The 16,319-nt window shown below is 39.7% G+C and overlaps 1 protein-coding gene across 1 annotated transcript in view; it reads left to right on the forward strand.

Annotated features, from left to right (window-relative positions):
- The window catches only part of RAB38 (RAB38, member RAS oncogene family), a 63,739-nt gene extending 53,690 nt beyond the window's left edge, over positions 1 to 10,049 (forward strand). Inside the window, exon 3 of the mRNA XM_012801780.1 lies at positions 9,592 to 10,049. Within this exon, the coding sequence (XP_012657234.1) occupies positions 9,592 to 9,744 (153 nt within the window). The 3' untranslated portion in view covers positions 9,745 to 10,049. The remainder of the gene's footprint in view (positions 1 to 9,591) is intronic.
- Positions 10,050 to 16,319: the final 6,270 nt, after the last annotated feature.

A 16,319-nucleotide genomic window follows, 5' to 3' on the forward strand; every position in this document is an offset into this window, starting at 1 on the left:
TCATTCATTCAGTCATTCTGTCATTCGTTTATTGGTATCTTCTGAGTGCCTCTGTGTGAGGGCGGCGTGCTAGATGCTAGGATACAGCAGTGACACTCCTAGAAGCTCCCTGTCCAGTGAGGACACACACAAGGAAGCTAGCTGTTACATATTGACCTGTGGTGAGTGATGGAATAGAGGGGTGCCTGCTGCAGCCTGGGGGAGTCAGGGGGTACTCCTCATGGAAGTGATCACTGAAGAACGACCTGGATGAAGAAGAAGAAGGGAGCTCACATACATTGGCGGTTCTGCTGGGGAATGTCCAGGTGCTTCATCTGTGAAGTGTAGCTCTGACTGGCCTCATCTGACAGAGTAAGAAGGGGAGGCTCAGGCTTTCAACCTGTCCATGGGCCAGCAATAGGTCACAAAAGCAAATTTCAAAGCTTGACTCTAAAGCTCTCTTTCCATTATACCCTTCTGCTGTTTGGGACAATGTCATTCCTGTCTCGATTCTCAATCTTAGCACATAAAGGTGCCATAATAAAATCTTTAAATTATGACAATAAATTATGAAACAGATCATTTCCCCTCACAGTTAGCATTCAATAAAGAACACTTTAAACTGAGTATGTCTAGCGAATACTGTGGCTAAGTAGTTCCATTTTGTATCACAATCTTTCCAACTATAAAATACAGTGAGTAGTCTATCCAGGTTTCAGGGTGGCTAAGAGTTAAATGAGATTATGTATGGAGCATACATGGCATAGCGCCCGAGTAAGTGTTCAATAAATATTAGCAATTATTATTATTAATGTTTTGTGTCTGGTGGGCCATTATCTTCTCAAGCTGACAAACAAGAAAGTATTTTAACTGAAGGCTGCTGTTCTCCATGACTAGGGTTTATTTAGTCTGGCCGAATGATCGTTTGTGCTTATGTTTAGTCTTTCTTCTCTTTCCAAGACCGGTTATTTGGTGCCCTACCACCATTTCTGCTAAATGGAAAACACAATGTTTGTTGTCAAACTCCTATCCTCAAAGCTCCTAGACTTTCCTTTTCTTCTCCTTACTGTCTTCTTAGAGTCCATGGTGAACATTTTGCTAGTGCCCAAGGCAGTGTCCAAGTGCCCATGGTTTTGCACTTTGCCACACCCTCTCCTTAAAAGGAAGGCATATGTGGAGAGTGTGATGCAGGGAAATTGGGTATCAATGATGCTCTATTGTTGGAAAGTTAGCAGATTTTTGTCTAACAGGCACTGGGAAGGACAGATCAAGTCATATTGTCATGATTTTAACATAGGGTAGAGTTACATTGTCAGCATGGAGGCAAAAATCTATGAATGGTCGATCACTTGTGGTAAGTCACACATTACACATTAGAGCTGGCAAATGTATCTCAGGAATAGATAAACTCTAAAAACAGCCCAGAAACTGTGTCTGCCTAGTATTAGGGTTATAGGATTTGGTGAAGAAGAGGCAGGGATGGTGAACTCAAATGTTTTCAGGGGCCAGGAATTTGACAAAAGTGAGTAAGGTTGGTAGGAATCTAGAGAATGCTGTGCATTCTTTAAGACATTTAAGTTAAAAAGAGAATCACTGAAGCCCAAGAGTTTGAGGTTGCTGTGAGCTGTAATGCCAAAGCACTCTACTAAGGATGACGTAAAAGGAGACTCTCTCTCAATAAATAAATAAATACACTAATTATTAGTAATAACTTTGGGGCAAAAACAGCACATTACAGGCTTCATGTTCATAATTTTTGAGATTTGGGAAGAAAGCACTGGCCAGAAAGTTAGGAGACTTGGCACCCCCCTCCCCCCACAGATGGTGGTGGAGAGGAGAGGGCTAAGGGCAGGCACTCTGGGCTTGAGTGTGGCTCTGCCATTTGAGGGCACTGGAACTTGCAGGGGATATACACAGAGTGGCAGAGTGTGGGCTAGAAAACCACGAGCTGAAAGTGTGACTCTGGGAAAGTTCTTTAACCTCTCTCTACCTCAGTTTTCTTACCTGGGTTTTTGTAAGGATAATAATACAGGTGAAATACTTAACATGTTACCTAGCTTATCTAAGGTATTCATAGGTAGCAGCTATTTTTTAGTAATATTATTGTCTAAAAACTTCTTATGCATGAGGCCCTATGCTTGGATCCAGGACGCACACACAAGAAGATATAATACCTGTCCCCAAGGGCACAGGTAGCAGACAGTCAGGGTACAAAGTGCCAGGGAACTGGAAGATGCCTTCCACAGTGAAAAAAGGCTGCTCAGAAGAGAGATTTCTTTTTTTTTTTTTTATTAAATCATAACTATGCACATTGATATATCTGTGGGGTACAATGTGCTGATTTGATATATAATTTAGAATGCTTATATCAAACTGGTTAACTTAACCTTTACCTCACTTATTTGTTGTGTTAAGACATTCATACTCTTAATAGTTTTGACATGTACCCTTGCACTGTGCACATTAGGTGATGTCCCTCCAAATACCCTCCCTCCTCCTGGCCTTCCATCTCCCCTCCTCTCTCCTTCCTCTTCCCTCCTTCTTCTGGACTATATTTGTGTTTTAGCATTCTTATGAATGTGTAGGTGATTATATATTGATTTCATAATAGTACTGAGTACATTGAATACTTTTTCTTCCATTCTGGAGATACTTTACTAAGAAGAATATTTTCTAGCTCCATCCATGTAAACATAAAAGATGTAAAGTCTCCATCTTTTTATGGCTGCATAGTATTCCATGGTATACATATACCACAATTTGTTAATCTATTCACGGGTTGATGGGTATTTGAGTTCTTTCCATGACTTGGCAATTATGAATTGAACCACAGTAAACATTCTGGTGCAAATGTCTTTGCTATAAAATGATTTTTGATCATCTGGATCCTGCAATTCCTCTAGTAGGTGGATGATCAAAAATTATATTACAACAAAGAAGAGATATTTCCAGAAACAAGGAGCCATGCAGGCAGCAAGAGCCAGGAGGCGAGGTGCATTCTGGTGTGTTGCCTGTGAGGTCCTGTACCTTCTGTGATGCCAGGCAAGTCACGTTCCCTCTCTTTGCCTTAATTTTCTGATGTGTCAAAGAGAAAAGGTTGAATTACTGATGTCTATTTTCCCCCCCTCTTTTTTTTTTTTTTTTCAGTTTTTGGCTGGAGCTGGGTTTGAACCTACCACCTCCAGCCTATGGGGCTGGCACCCTACTCCTTTGAGCCACAGGCACCACCCTTCCCTTCCTCTTAAATATTTGGTGATCTCTGTGAGCTTGAGGATGTTTCATGGCTGAAACAGGATGCCAGAGGCAGCTAGGATAATGGGGGGTGGATCTCTTGGCAGATAAGGGAAGAGAGCTAGAAGATATGAGGCCTTGGAGCTCCCAAAAGGAGGGGAGAAAGCAAGTTTGAGATAGAGTTTCACACCTAAAGAATAAAGGACCGGGACTGAGGTAAGGCTATGGTGAGGGCTGCACAGGGCTCATGATTGCAGTTCCAGGAAATAGTTACCCAGAGGAGGTGGGGGATGATACCTGATATTAAGACAGAAGGAGCACAGAAGTCCTCGGCAGACAGAAGTACACACAGGTGTCCCCTACGCTTGGACCATGGGAGGTATTAACTAAAGTCAACAGAAAGCTAGCAAAATGTTTGCACTTATGTACTCAATAAACAAGTATCGGATCTTCTCAGAGAAAGGATTCTTAAACCTCTGCTCTGCGTAATACTCTTTACCGTGGTGTTATTATCCAGAAGGTCATCTTCTCTAATTAAAATTTCATAAGGCTGAGGAATTTAGGGCCTTAACCTTGGGGCCTCAGGTACCCTTGGTGTTTTCTTCGAGGTGGATGTTTTTAGAAAAATTACAGGAATAAACTTTGTCAGTTTCTAACTAGGCAGTTATGAATGTTTTCTGCTAGGAGGTTTTTTTTCCCCCCTCTCTGTCACTGGGGGTCAAAGATGAATAATTTGTCACTAGACAGATGTTCTGAAAAGCTAATTAAAAACCTGACAAGGACCCAGGACCTCTGATGGTTAGATTTATATGTCATGTTCCACAGAAAATATCAGAATCACCACCACTTAGAATCATTGTATTGAATTATATTTCCATAAAGTTCACAACTGGAATACAAGGACAGTATCTTTAAAGACAGTGTTAATTATATGAGTGTGTCTCAAAATTGCCTGTACTTTTTATATAAGAAGGGAATTAAAAAAAAGTGCCCATTTTGGGGCTCCATGTCAGACCAATGTCTGTAATGAGGGTCCTGGTAAGCTTTGTTTTCATTTTTAACACTTCAAGAGGTATGAATATATGGCCAGGATTGAGAACTATTGATTTATAAATAAAACTGTTTTAATACCAGTTTTAATCCTGGGAGACACTGTAATGTACTGCATGGGCCCGTCTGGCTAAGATTGCGTTCTGTTCTGAGTTACCTAACCTTGTTTCCCTAGCTTCCTTACCTTTGAAATGTGACTATTATCTCCTAATAGGCTTTGCGAGGATGGGAGGTGAACGTTATTTTGTAAGTGAAGTAGTTGCTTAATTCTGATAGTTATTGCCACTTATTTTAGTAAGATGCTTTGTTAGGAATTTTACGTCTGCTTTTCAGGCTTGCTCATTGATATAAGTGAAAAGATTCTGGGCATGGCACTAAGTTGATCCCATATCAGCCCAAAGCAGGCAGCACAGTAGAACGTCTTGTCATGTTGCTGAAACGTAAATGGGTGAGGGTGTGTCTTGGAAGTTACCTTCCATATAGAACATTTTTACAGGATTGTGCTTGTGTGTGCATATATATATATATATATGTATATATATATGTTTCCTGCCTACCAAAAGATGTTCCTGAGGATATTGTGACTACTCTCTGTAAAAAATGTAAATAGAAATTTCCAGGTAGCACTTTACACTTGAGCTGGCAGCTCTGTTTCTGTACAATCACCCAGAAAATGTGGGCTTGGCTGTGTCTCCTTAGATTCCAAGTAGCTCCATCAGTGATTTTGCCATCGAATTCCCTAAAGTGTCTGAGTCTGCAGTTCTGTCAGGCAGGGTCTGTTATCCATGCTGGCCTTGGTGCAAAAGGGGCGAGGGAGGTTGCTGGATATTGTTCTTTCCCTCTTCTGGTCTAGCCCCTTCGGCTGTGACTTCAGTGGTGGATAGAAAATCAGAAAGTCCAGGTCTGTGTGGAAGTGTGCCTGCAATACAGATTAGCCTGGCCTGAGGGCCTGATTGCAGGCTCTTACCCTTTTTATTCTTGAATGAAGGGCCCTGCCCATTCTTTTCCTTTATTGATTTTGAGAAATATTTTAAGGAAGCTGAGATAAGGGTCTGGCTTCAAGCGTGTACTTTAAATAGCACTCGCCTTGCCTTTTTGTAAAAAGCATGTGGTGAATATTAGTATTTACTCCCCGAGCTCATAGCTGGCCCTACCACTTCCTACTGTGTCACCTGGGGCCATCCGATCTTAGTTTCCTCAGCTGGGCAAATGAAGGAACAGAGTGCACACATTACCGGGTTCCTCTGATCATTCAGTGACGTGTGAGGAGAACAGATAGATAACATTTAATGAATGTATATATACTTCATGTCTTTTACTGTCCTAAGTATTTCATGGTTTAATAACAGGTAGTAATTTACAGTCACCCCTGAGATAAATGTTTCAATCTCCCTTTTATAGATAAGAAAGCTGAGGTACAGAATTGTTCAAGTAACTTTCCCAAGGTCATACAACCAGGAAGCCGGGGAACTGAGACAAGAGTTTGGCCCTAGGCCTGTGCTCGAAACACTAGTATGCTCGTGGTAAATACAGTGGTAAATGATAGCAATTGTCCTTCCTAACTTTCTCTTAAATTTTCTGATCTGAAATACATGTACCATGCCAACTAGCGTCTCAGAGCACATGATAGCTAGTCTCTAAATACTGACAGGTCACTGTTAGGGCAGTACGTTGAGGCTCTGCACAGTCCCGTCTGGATGGATGCGGATAGTATTCTGTTCATGGACACGTCACCTACAAAAGCCTCGGTGACTCCACTTGTCCAACTTAGCATTCGAGGCTCTATGGGGATCTGGCCCCAGATGTGCTTTACAACCTTATCCTGCCTTTGCTGTTTACACAAAACTTGCTTGTGTCAGCTCAGTCAGACGTAGGACTTACTTTATCTTCTTTATCTTTTTATTCCTAGTACTTAGTGGGAATCTAAATAATATTGATTGGGGGAATAAATGTGGCTCAGTGTCCATGAGCTGGGACGCGGTTCAGATTTGCAGTCTGAAAGCAGACACTGCTCCCCCATGCTCAGCTCACCTCCTGTGTCTGGAGCCCCGTCCTCCGTGTCCCACCTGCTAGTCCAGACACCAGGAAGCCTTCGCTTGGTATGTTAAACTTCACAGACATTTTCACTGCACCATCTTCTCTTTTACTAAAATGATCCTGCTAGGCTGCCAATAATGGGGCTTAGATTTTAGTTCTTTTTCTCATAACAATGATGGATTTTCATTGATTTGCCCACATTAACATTTAACACTCCTCATTAGTAGATTTTGCCAATTTGCACATTAATGAAAGAAAACCCTATTTAACTGGCATGTTAACATATGAGTGGAGATTTAAAATACTACTGCCAAATCTAACTTACATTATACATGAAGGAGTGCCCTTTTTAGTGTTTAAAACTTGTTTTTCCTATCATATGAGCATGTTCTTATATAATATTTGAAAGAGAGAGGAACTAAAATTTATTTAGCATGTACTGGGTCTAAGGCCAAGGAAAGAACTTTTATTTGTTATTGAACTTGGTCTTCTAAACCATCTTGGAAAGGAATACAACTTAGCAAGAGCTAGGTTTTGATGTTGGGAAGACCTGATTATAAGTTCTGCCTTTCCAATTCACTTGCTGTGTGATGTGGGGACTCATAACCTCTCTGCATTTAAGTTTGCTTATCTACAAACATGCATGGTAATATCTCACATTTGGTATTTGGGGTGGGATTTTTTTGGCCTCCTTTCCCAGCAGATAAGCAATAGCCAGATAAGAAAATCAAAGTATTGGCTTATTAACTACTGGGCAAGTGCCTTAACACTATCCAAATATAGGATTTCTTTAATGAGCTATGGACCATGAGGTCAAGGCCTGGAAGACTAAATGAAGCTGCCCATCTCCACCTTCCTGAATGAGAGATAGTGGAGAACCAGGGAACAGGTTTCTACTCAGTCATATGACCAAGTGGCTGGACTCAAGGGTAAAGTGCTGACTGTGGTCTCTCACAAAAAGCCAGGCCCTGCTTGGGTCAGATGATTACCTAGGAGCACACAGTACGAGTGTGATTCCTGGGCATGATACTGGAACAAAGAAGAGTGACCCAAGGCTAGCTTGGGCAACAATGTTAAGGTACTCTAACCCGCCCAACAGGGAATGGGGCAGAAGGATTGTGTTCTCTATGAAGTGGCTTCTGTGAAGTAAGGCAGATACTTGAGCTGAAAGAAGAAATGCCACCTCCACCCCCACCCAACACTAACAACAAAATCTGTAAGAATAAGAAATGAATCTTCATTGTATAGGGCTATAAGTGGGATCAAATAAGATTTTATATATAAAGTCTCTAGCAGGTTTACTTTAAAAGTACCGACATCCACTATACTCTGTCAAGAGAAGCAAGTTTTTATAGTTAAGTGTTATAATCAAGACCATTTGATAGTTGAGGAGAAGGAGATGTAAAGACATGAAAACTGGTATAGGATAAAAACCAATAACACTAACATAACAAACAAGCAAAAAGCAACCAGACCTTTCCCTTGGGCTTTGGATTTAGAAAACCTCAGAAGTATTTTCATCAAGTCTCTATAGGGGGGTGATAGATAATCAGGCTGTTGTCTAGAATGCTAATGTTATCTTAAGCTTTCATAGCTGATGAACTCAGGGTCAGGCTTGAAGAATAGGGAGCATGCTAATAAATATTTACCGCTAACGTCATTAGCCACGGATGCCTTCTGGAAACCATCAATACCTCTTACATTTTCCATGTAATTTGACTTCATGCAGTGATCTCAAAATATATCCACAACTTTGATATACTGTACATATAAAAATTAGGGATACGTAGTTCTGCCTTAGATTAGATACGAAGGTCCTGCAGTAAAACAATTTAACAAGAAAATCCTTATCTCTTTAAGTTAAATATAAGGAGGCGCATCAGAGACATTCTACAAATTGTGATTAAAAACAATTACATTTAACTTTACTGGAGTTCTTCAGCTTCACCACTTCTTACCTGAGCAAAGATAGTTTTGTTTAGTACTTTAGTAATATATATATTTTTTTCAGTTTTCTCACTAACAGAAAAAAAGTGTTTAACTTACAGTAATTGAATTTTTTCGATTCAAATGTTTGTTCCCTATTTTCTCCAACTTAAAGATTGTTTCATTCTTAAAACTAGACCACATTTCTGACTTTACTTTTTTAAGAATTACATGCATCTAGATAATCCGGGGCATAGAACAGTAAAAATAACACTCAACCTCAGTGTCTTAGGACAAGGTCAAAATTCTCACTCATGTTACACATATCCTCATGGAGTGATGAGAGTACTTTGTCTGTACCTGATTGTCACTCATAGACCTATTCAAAAGAATTTCCATCTCTGTGCTTCCACAGTTGCAGAAACAATGAGAAAAAACATAAGAGATTGAGCACTGGCTCTTATTGATTTGATATGAAAGTGACACATGTCACTTCCTCTTACATTTCATTGGCCAGTGAAAGTCATATGCCCAAGCCTAACTTCAAAGAGTCCAGGACAACACTTTCCTCCCATATTTGACTGGAGGGTACAGAACCAGAACTAATTGGGAAACCACTAATGAATCCTACAAAAGGTGTCTTCTTATTCTGATTACATATCAAGGTCACAAAAGTATTATGGGGCAGAGGGTAATTTTCATAAATCTATAACTGAAGATTTATGTTTCTTCTAAATATTATGTAGTATAAGAGTATGGAACAATAAGAAAATTGATGATGACATCAAACACTATTCCTCCTATATGACAAAACAGAATAAATATTTTCTCTTTTTTGAGGGACTAGATTGAAGGAGGGTAAATGGTGGGACCATTCCTATGGTTCATACTGCAAGGGTACATGTCAAATCTATTAAGTATGGAGTATAAATGTCTTAACACTATAATTAAGTAAATGAGGTGATGGTTAGACTAACCACTTTGATGTAAGCCCTCCTAATTGTACATAAAATCAGCACATTATACCCCATAAAGGCATCAATGTATACATGATCTATGTGTTTATGACTTAATAAAAAAAAAAAGAAATATTCAAGAGAATAGCAAGAGGATGCATAGATACTATAGGAAGGGATACTATGTGTTTCTATCTATTTTGTATGTGTAAGTTTATGTACTTTTATTTCAGATTAATACATAGACACAAATGATTGGTTTACATTTGTTTGGTAAAATCCAAGTTGCGGTTGAGCTATGTGTTTAAATGGATTGACAAAAATACTGGCCTTCATCACATATCATATACAGGTCTCTGCTCCAGCATTATTTAGAATATTGAGTAAGAAAAGCTGTTTCTTTTCCCCATAGGAAAACATCAACATTGATGAAGCCTCCAGATGCCTGGTGAAGCACATCCTTGCAAATGAATGTGACCTAATAGAGTCCATCGAGCCGGACATTGTGAAGCCCCATCTCACATCACCCAAGGTTGTCAGCTGCTCCAGCTGTGCCAAATCCTAGGAGGCTCCTTTGCTGGTTCAAGATAGGAGTAATCACCTCACCCCATGCACTGTGCCTCACTTGTTACCATTGTGGGTAAAGGTCAGGATAGAGAGACATGTGGCAGGCCAGAGAGCTATGCCTGTATCTATTCTACAGGAGAGAAAAAGAATAGGCTTTTTAAATTTCCCCCCCAACCATCTATCAGCACAGTGTTTACAAGCTTTTTAAATATCAAGTCTGTTACAAACTCCTGTTGTGCAGCTGACCGAAATTCTGCAGGGCTGGAGTCCGCCCTGTTATTGGCTTCTTTGAGTCAGCAAAAGGCTCAGGTTTTCAGGAGAAGGGGGAGAGAGCAAAGTAGCCGTCAAGTTAAGCACTGGCTTTTGCCTTGCCCTGGTATCTTTGTCCAGATTTCGGTACATTCTCTGATGACCTAACAGGCCTATTAAGTAGATGTGATATTTTCTCCAGAGATGACCTCCATTGTCAGCAGACCTAAGAGTCGCCTCTGACTTAGCTCTTCAGAGTCCTGCGCGTAGGCGTCCTGTGTTTTCCTTCCCTTCACTGTTGCTTGCCATGCCTGGATCTTGGTTTTACTGAAAACTGCACAAAAAGCCCTGCCCCCCATGTGTGCCTTTCTGTTAGCTCTGACTCCAGCAGTGGGACTCATCTGCACGTGTGATATATATTATATATATTTTCGCAAGTGAACAATAAAAGATTAAAAGATGCTGTTTCACTATTTATGAAATTGACTTAAGGTTCTTAGTATTGTGAATTTTTTTTCAACAATGTAACATGATTCTCAAGATCTGTCTTTAAAATTTTATGGCAGAAAGGAGATGAGAAATAGGCAATAAAGGAACCTGGGAAGACTGTAACAACTGGGATGAGTCTGTCCCACTTGTGTCTACTGTTCATATTGACAATTAGGCCAGAAAGTCAGCAGTATATATACATTTTTTGGTTAATCAGAGGAATATGTACTCATATATTCTGATCAAGAAAGGAGCCAGACCAGTCAACATAAAAGACAAAACCAAAATATATGTGGTGATAATCACAGTGGCTACGGTGCTAATATTGAAGGTAGCTACTATGTTTTTAACATCATTGTTTTCCCATCGGTGTTCATAGTATGTGCATATTCACAAAAGCCTTATCTTTTGTAACAGATGTTTTTCAACATCCTCCCCAAGTTCTCCTGACATTCACTGTTTCCACAGCACCCACCACAGGGCTTCCTATTGTGGTATTTGTGACTCTATGTGAAGCATTCTCTGGCCGTGGAGCAGACATGCCAGTTCCTGTTTCTGGGAACAGCTCTCCAGCACAGAGTGCAGGGGCCAGGGACACCCCAGCTCCCTCCTTCCTTACGAAGGTCAATTCTAAGACATGTTCAATGCAGCCTGTCAGAGACCCTCGTGGGAGTAAGTCCTGGTTCCTGCAAGGGTAACTTTCCCATTCAACTCACTTTTTATTGGCTTCCTTTGCTTCCTTCCCTATTTTCCCCACCCCTCTACTGGTGCTTCTTGGGTTTACTTAGCATAAAAACAACTTTCATTCAAAGACCCTGTCCTTAAGTTCTTATGGGAAAATCCAACCTAAGGTAGTTGTCACAGAGGTGGTCCTAGGAAGCAGATTCTTCATATCAGCTTCCTAAATCAAGTCATTAACCACCCAGGTGAAAGCAAGGACCCTTGCTGATGGGTCATGCAGCAGAGCTAATCTCTAGCAAGCTGTAGCACCAAAATCCCAAAGGCTGTGCTCAGGTGGATAGAATATAATGGAAGAAAGTGCTATGAGTTCTATGTTTGAAAGACCTAAAATTGTACAGTCAGTTAATGACCATGGAAACTCTGAAGGGAAAAAAAAAATTACAAACTCAAATAAGCCAACATTTAAGATAGTAGATAATCTGTTTGTATGAGAGCACTCTTTCATGAGTTAATTTTTAACATTCTGACAAGTCCTTCTGGAGTTGATCCTAGTCTGCTATTAGTATGGCTTGGGTCCTTTAAGCACGCAAAGGGTGTTGTCCTAAAATAAATGATGTGGACAGAACTACCTTGGCAAAGAATTAGAGAAGAGATACAAGGTTTCACAGAAGTGGGAATGTTTGAAAGACAAGAGAATCTATCAGTTGATGATGTTCCTTGAGAGAACCTAAAAGACTCTCCCTTTACTGAAGTAATAAAAGTGTTTCAGAAAGAGAGATATCAGTGTCAGTGAGAAGCTCAGGAATGGCTCTTCTCTGTAGGCCAGGTTTGATCTAATTGAGATGTTGCTGTGTTTTCATGGAATGACCACTATGTGATTAGAGTTTGAGATGGGCTAGACTATTACATGATGTTAGCATATTTGGTGCTGTCTCCCGGACAGGTAGGACCAAAAGATGGAAGTAGGAGTGGAGCATTTCACTACTATTTAAGAAAATGAGCTTCCCCTTCTCACAACTTCAGGTTGTGCAGAAATGTGGATACTCCAACTAGGAGACTCAGCAAGGGTCCCACTGGACCTACAGCTTCAGCTGCTGATTGCTGTTGGCCCCTCATGCCTACAGATGAGTAGTTAGTGAGGATGCTGTTACACAGGCAGAGTTAATCCATCCCAACCAGCAAGAGGAAATAGCGTTGCTGCTAAATATTAGAAAGGGGAGAAGTATGTTTGGAACTCCTGGGATTTACTGGGATGCTTCCTGATGCTTCCATGTCTGATGATAACTGAAAAAGCAGTTGCAGCATCACCTTGACCAAGTCATGTACCCAGGGACTGTGGCTCATTAGGGACACATGTCTGAGTTATTTTGCCACATAGGAAATGGAAATGTTAGCAAAGAATATCTGAAATGATAAATATCAATTATGATGTCAACTCCTCTTTCAAGACATGAACATGTATGCAATTCCCCAATGGCTTTAAGAGAGAAGCCAAATGTCCAAACTAAGCTAGCTCTTCTGAAAATATCATTGCTTTCAAAGGAGAAGACCACAACCACAGTCGTGTTTAAGGAAATAGAATGTTCCTCCCACTGTCTTCTCAGAACACTGGGCTCTAGCCACACTAGACTATTTTGTTCAGTGAGCTCTTCCTACTGTTTGGAATATTGTTTGGTTTTTTCCTGGAAATCCTACCCACGAGTATCAGAACAATGGCACAGCCTTACAGCCTTGCCCATCTCTCCGCAATCCAAGTCACTTTTCTGTGCTCACATAGCTCTTTGATTGACTTGAAGATCACTCACATGCTACGTTACAGTTATGTGTCAACTACTATTTATAGAACATGTACTATGGGACAAAAATTGATATGCAACTTTGTCATTTAATCCCCACAAACTTATATAAAGGCACTAATCTCCTCATTCTAATATATAAAAAAAATGGGATACAGGGACACTGAGCAACTTGCCAAAGGTCACAAAGCTACCAGTGGGCAAAGCAAGAATTCAAACCTAGCCACCTGAATTCTGATGCCCAGGTTCCTAATCATTGTGCTAAATTGGCTCCTCTTGGATTTCTAGAGGGGACAACATTTTGAAGGCCAGGCACAATACTCAACTCAGGAAATACTAGAGCTTATCGTATGGCAGACACTGCAAAACACTTCTCTTAACAACTATAAGAAGTAGTGTTGTAATGAGATAATAAATGTAAAACACTTAGCATGGCGCCTAAAACGTTCCAAGCAACTAATACATGTGAATATGATGATACTATTCTCTCTGCTTATTTTCTAAAGTAAAGCAGTACAAAGCTATCAGATAAAAAAATGCTAGATATTTTTGCAAGTATCAAAAATGGGACCCCAGGTCAAATCTATAAAGACAGAAAATAGGGTCATAGTGGCCTAGGCTTCAGGGAAACGGTGAGTGACAACTAAAAGGTAGAGGTTTTCTTTTGGGGATAATAAAAATGTCTTAAAATTGTGGTGACACAATTAATACAACTTTGTGAGTATACTAACATCCACTGAACAGTACCCTTTAAATGGGTGGAAGCTATGCTACACAAATAATAATACAGCTATGATAGGAAAAAGGGGAGCCCCGGAAAAAGGAGTAGGAAATGATTGTTTCCCCAAATGCATCACTTTAGCCGTACTATGGAGTGTAATCCTGGTGTTATTCCACAAAAAAGACTCTTAGGAGGTGACTTTTTACTGCCATTTCTTTTGGTGGTACACTCCATCATGTCTGAGTTCATAGCTTGCTCCCAGATGTTGGAACTGGCATTATGCATGGGTTTACATTCAGCTGCATTTGAGCTGTTTCTGTCTGAGAATATCTTTGGCCATCTGGAATCCCCAATCACCAGAAAATTTCCCAATATTAGAAGAAAAAAAAGCATGACAAATCCTAATTTAAAAGGATTTTAAAGTTCATCAGTAGTGTTGAAGAACTAAATGACATAAGTCTCAAAGGCACAGGTAAAATGCCTCTGAGAAGTTAGTTCACAAATATTTCAGTACATGATGAGTCTAAAATTTTCCATGTCAACAGATTAACTTATTTTCTTCAATTTGATTGATTTTGCAAAGTATCAATCTCCAGGGACAAACAATATACTCCTAAATGCAAGGTACTCCCTGAAATTGTAATGGTAGACATATGACTTTGAAATTGAAAATTCCAGATGGCCCAGATTATGCTTTCTATTAGAATAAAATTGTCTCTCCAAAGAGCTCAAAGAAACCTGGTGACAGTATTTTTTTGTAAATGTCAAATGCTAAAGTGTTGCCAGTACTTGTAATAAAATACAGTGCTTTTGTTTTGTCTTATACTGAACTTTTAAGAAGTTACCTTATGCCAAATGTGTAACACCAGTCAATTTGTATTCGTTGAACTCCTTAATCAAATAGCTATCAAGTGACTGCTCTGAGCAAGTTGCTGTGTTTGGTGTACTAAGTAGGTCACTTGTCAAGGTCTCTAAGAAATTGCATAGTGCTTAATATATGTTAGTTTCTTTCCTTTCTCTGTGATAGTTGTTGTCATGGAAACATGAGAAATAAAAAGAAATAAAAAGTCATGGGTCCTTGTTCTTTAAGTTTCAGTTTCCTTGGGGGAAGAGGGATTGGGTTAACAAGGCAGGCAAACAGTATAGGCATGAGATAGAAAATAAGATTGCTTCTGTTTCTACTACATGACAGTCTTCATTTTTTTTTATTATAATACATGTTAACAAAATTTATCACTCAGATCTTTATCTTTTCCAAACATAATGGGGAAAGGATGGGGGAAGGATGATTTCAAATTTTATAAAAAACAGACTGATAGAAAAAAAAAAGTCCACACTTACCACGTGATTCCAGCAGGATCTCTAGTCAGTGTGGGGCTTTTGTGGCCACAGTGGGCTAATCAGAGTGCTTCACCCTCCTGGAGAAGGCGGCAGAGTGAGAGGTGCGCTTGTGATCCACACCGAACCATGCAAGTCTGCTCCTGTGCCTCTGTCCCCCCAAATCTTTAAGAAAGGAGACTGTAGGAAAAGGTCTTCATTTCCTCACCGCATGTGACAGGCAACCCCCAAAGTAATACATGCAGCCAAACGCAGCCAATAGGCTATGTGTAGATTGTGTGATGACTATTGTGTTTATCTGCGGAGTTGGATATCATAAAAAGTAGGCATGGACTATTTTAATGCTCATCAGCTGCCATCAGTATTTTGTATTTAACTGTGGCCCAACACAACTCTTATTTTTCCAATGGGCTGCAGAAAAGGAAAAAGGTTGGACATCCCTTAGAGAGAGACAGAGAGTTGAGGAGTGAGCAAAAGGAGGGCAGGAAGGAATGAGGAGCCCATCCGAGTCCCTGGGGCAGCTGCATATGAATCCTGATTTAACTTCTAACTTCCCAGGCATAAGAGGCAACACGTTTCTCTTTCGTTTCTTTGATCATTTGTTCAAGGTAGATTGGGTTGATTTTCTGCCACATGCCACTCAGACACCTCTTGCCGACTATAGGGACACAGCCTTTGCAAGGGGAGTTAAAACTGTAATCACTGTATTACACGATCCACAGAATTTATGGTCTTCACTTTAATATTTCTTAAAAATAATAGAATAGATATTTTTATAGATATTAGAGACTTCAAACATTTTACTAGTAGGAGGTTTGTAAAGAGATGGCTGATAGAGCAGGTGTTTTTATTAATACATGTACAGATTAAACAGTATTCCCCAAATAATTAGGTAAGTAGTTACAAGGGCCTTATGGAATAAAAACAAAGCACATAAATAAATTTTGAGAATAAATAACACTGTTGAATTACTATAAAGTATTATAGATGTGATACCACATATATTTTAAATGTAAATTAATATTTAAAAGCTTTAATCAGAGTGTGTTTACATACAACAATCAGGAGGTAGCAATTCTTAAAAGTCCATAAATTAAGGTCCAGGAATCTCTACTTGAGAGAGAGAGAGGGAGTGGGGGGAATTGAGAAGAATCAAATAAGAATGGAAAATACAAATTTTGTGGAAGTTTAAAGTAACAGGGAGTCACAGAATTTCCCAAAGGAATCATGAGAAATTTAATAAGTTAATTTTAATCAAAATGATATTCAGCTATTGTCTTTGGCAATGGAAACAAAATG

The sequence above is a fragment of the Otolemur garnettii genome, unplaced genomic scaffold (genome assembly GCF_000181295.1).
Source record: "Otolemur garnettii isolate 467f Iridium unplaced genomic scaffold, OtoGar3 scaffold00001, whole genome shotgun sequence".
In the NCBI taxonomy this organism is placed as follows: domain Eukaryota; kingdom Metazoa; phylum Chordata; class Mammalia; order Primates; family Galagidae; genus Otolemur; species Otolemur garnettii.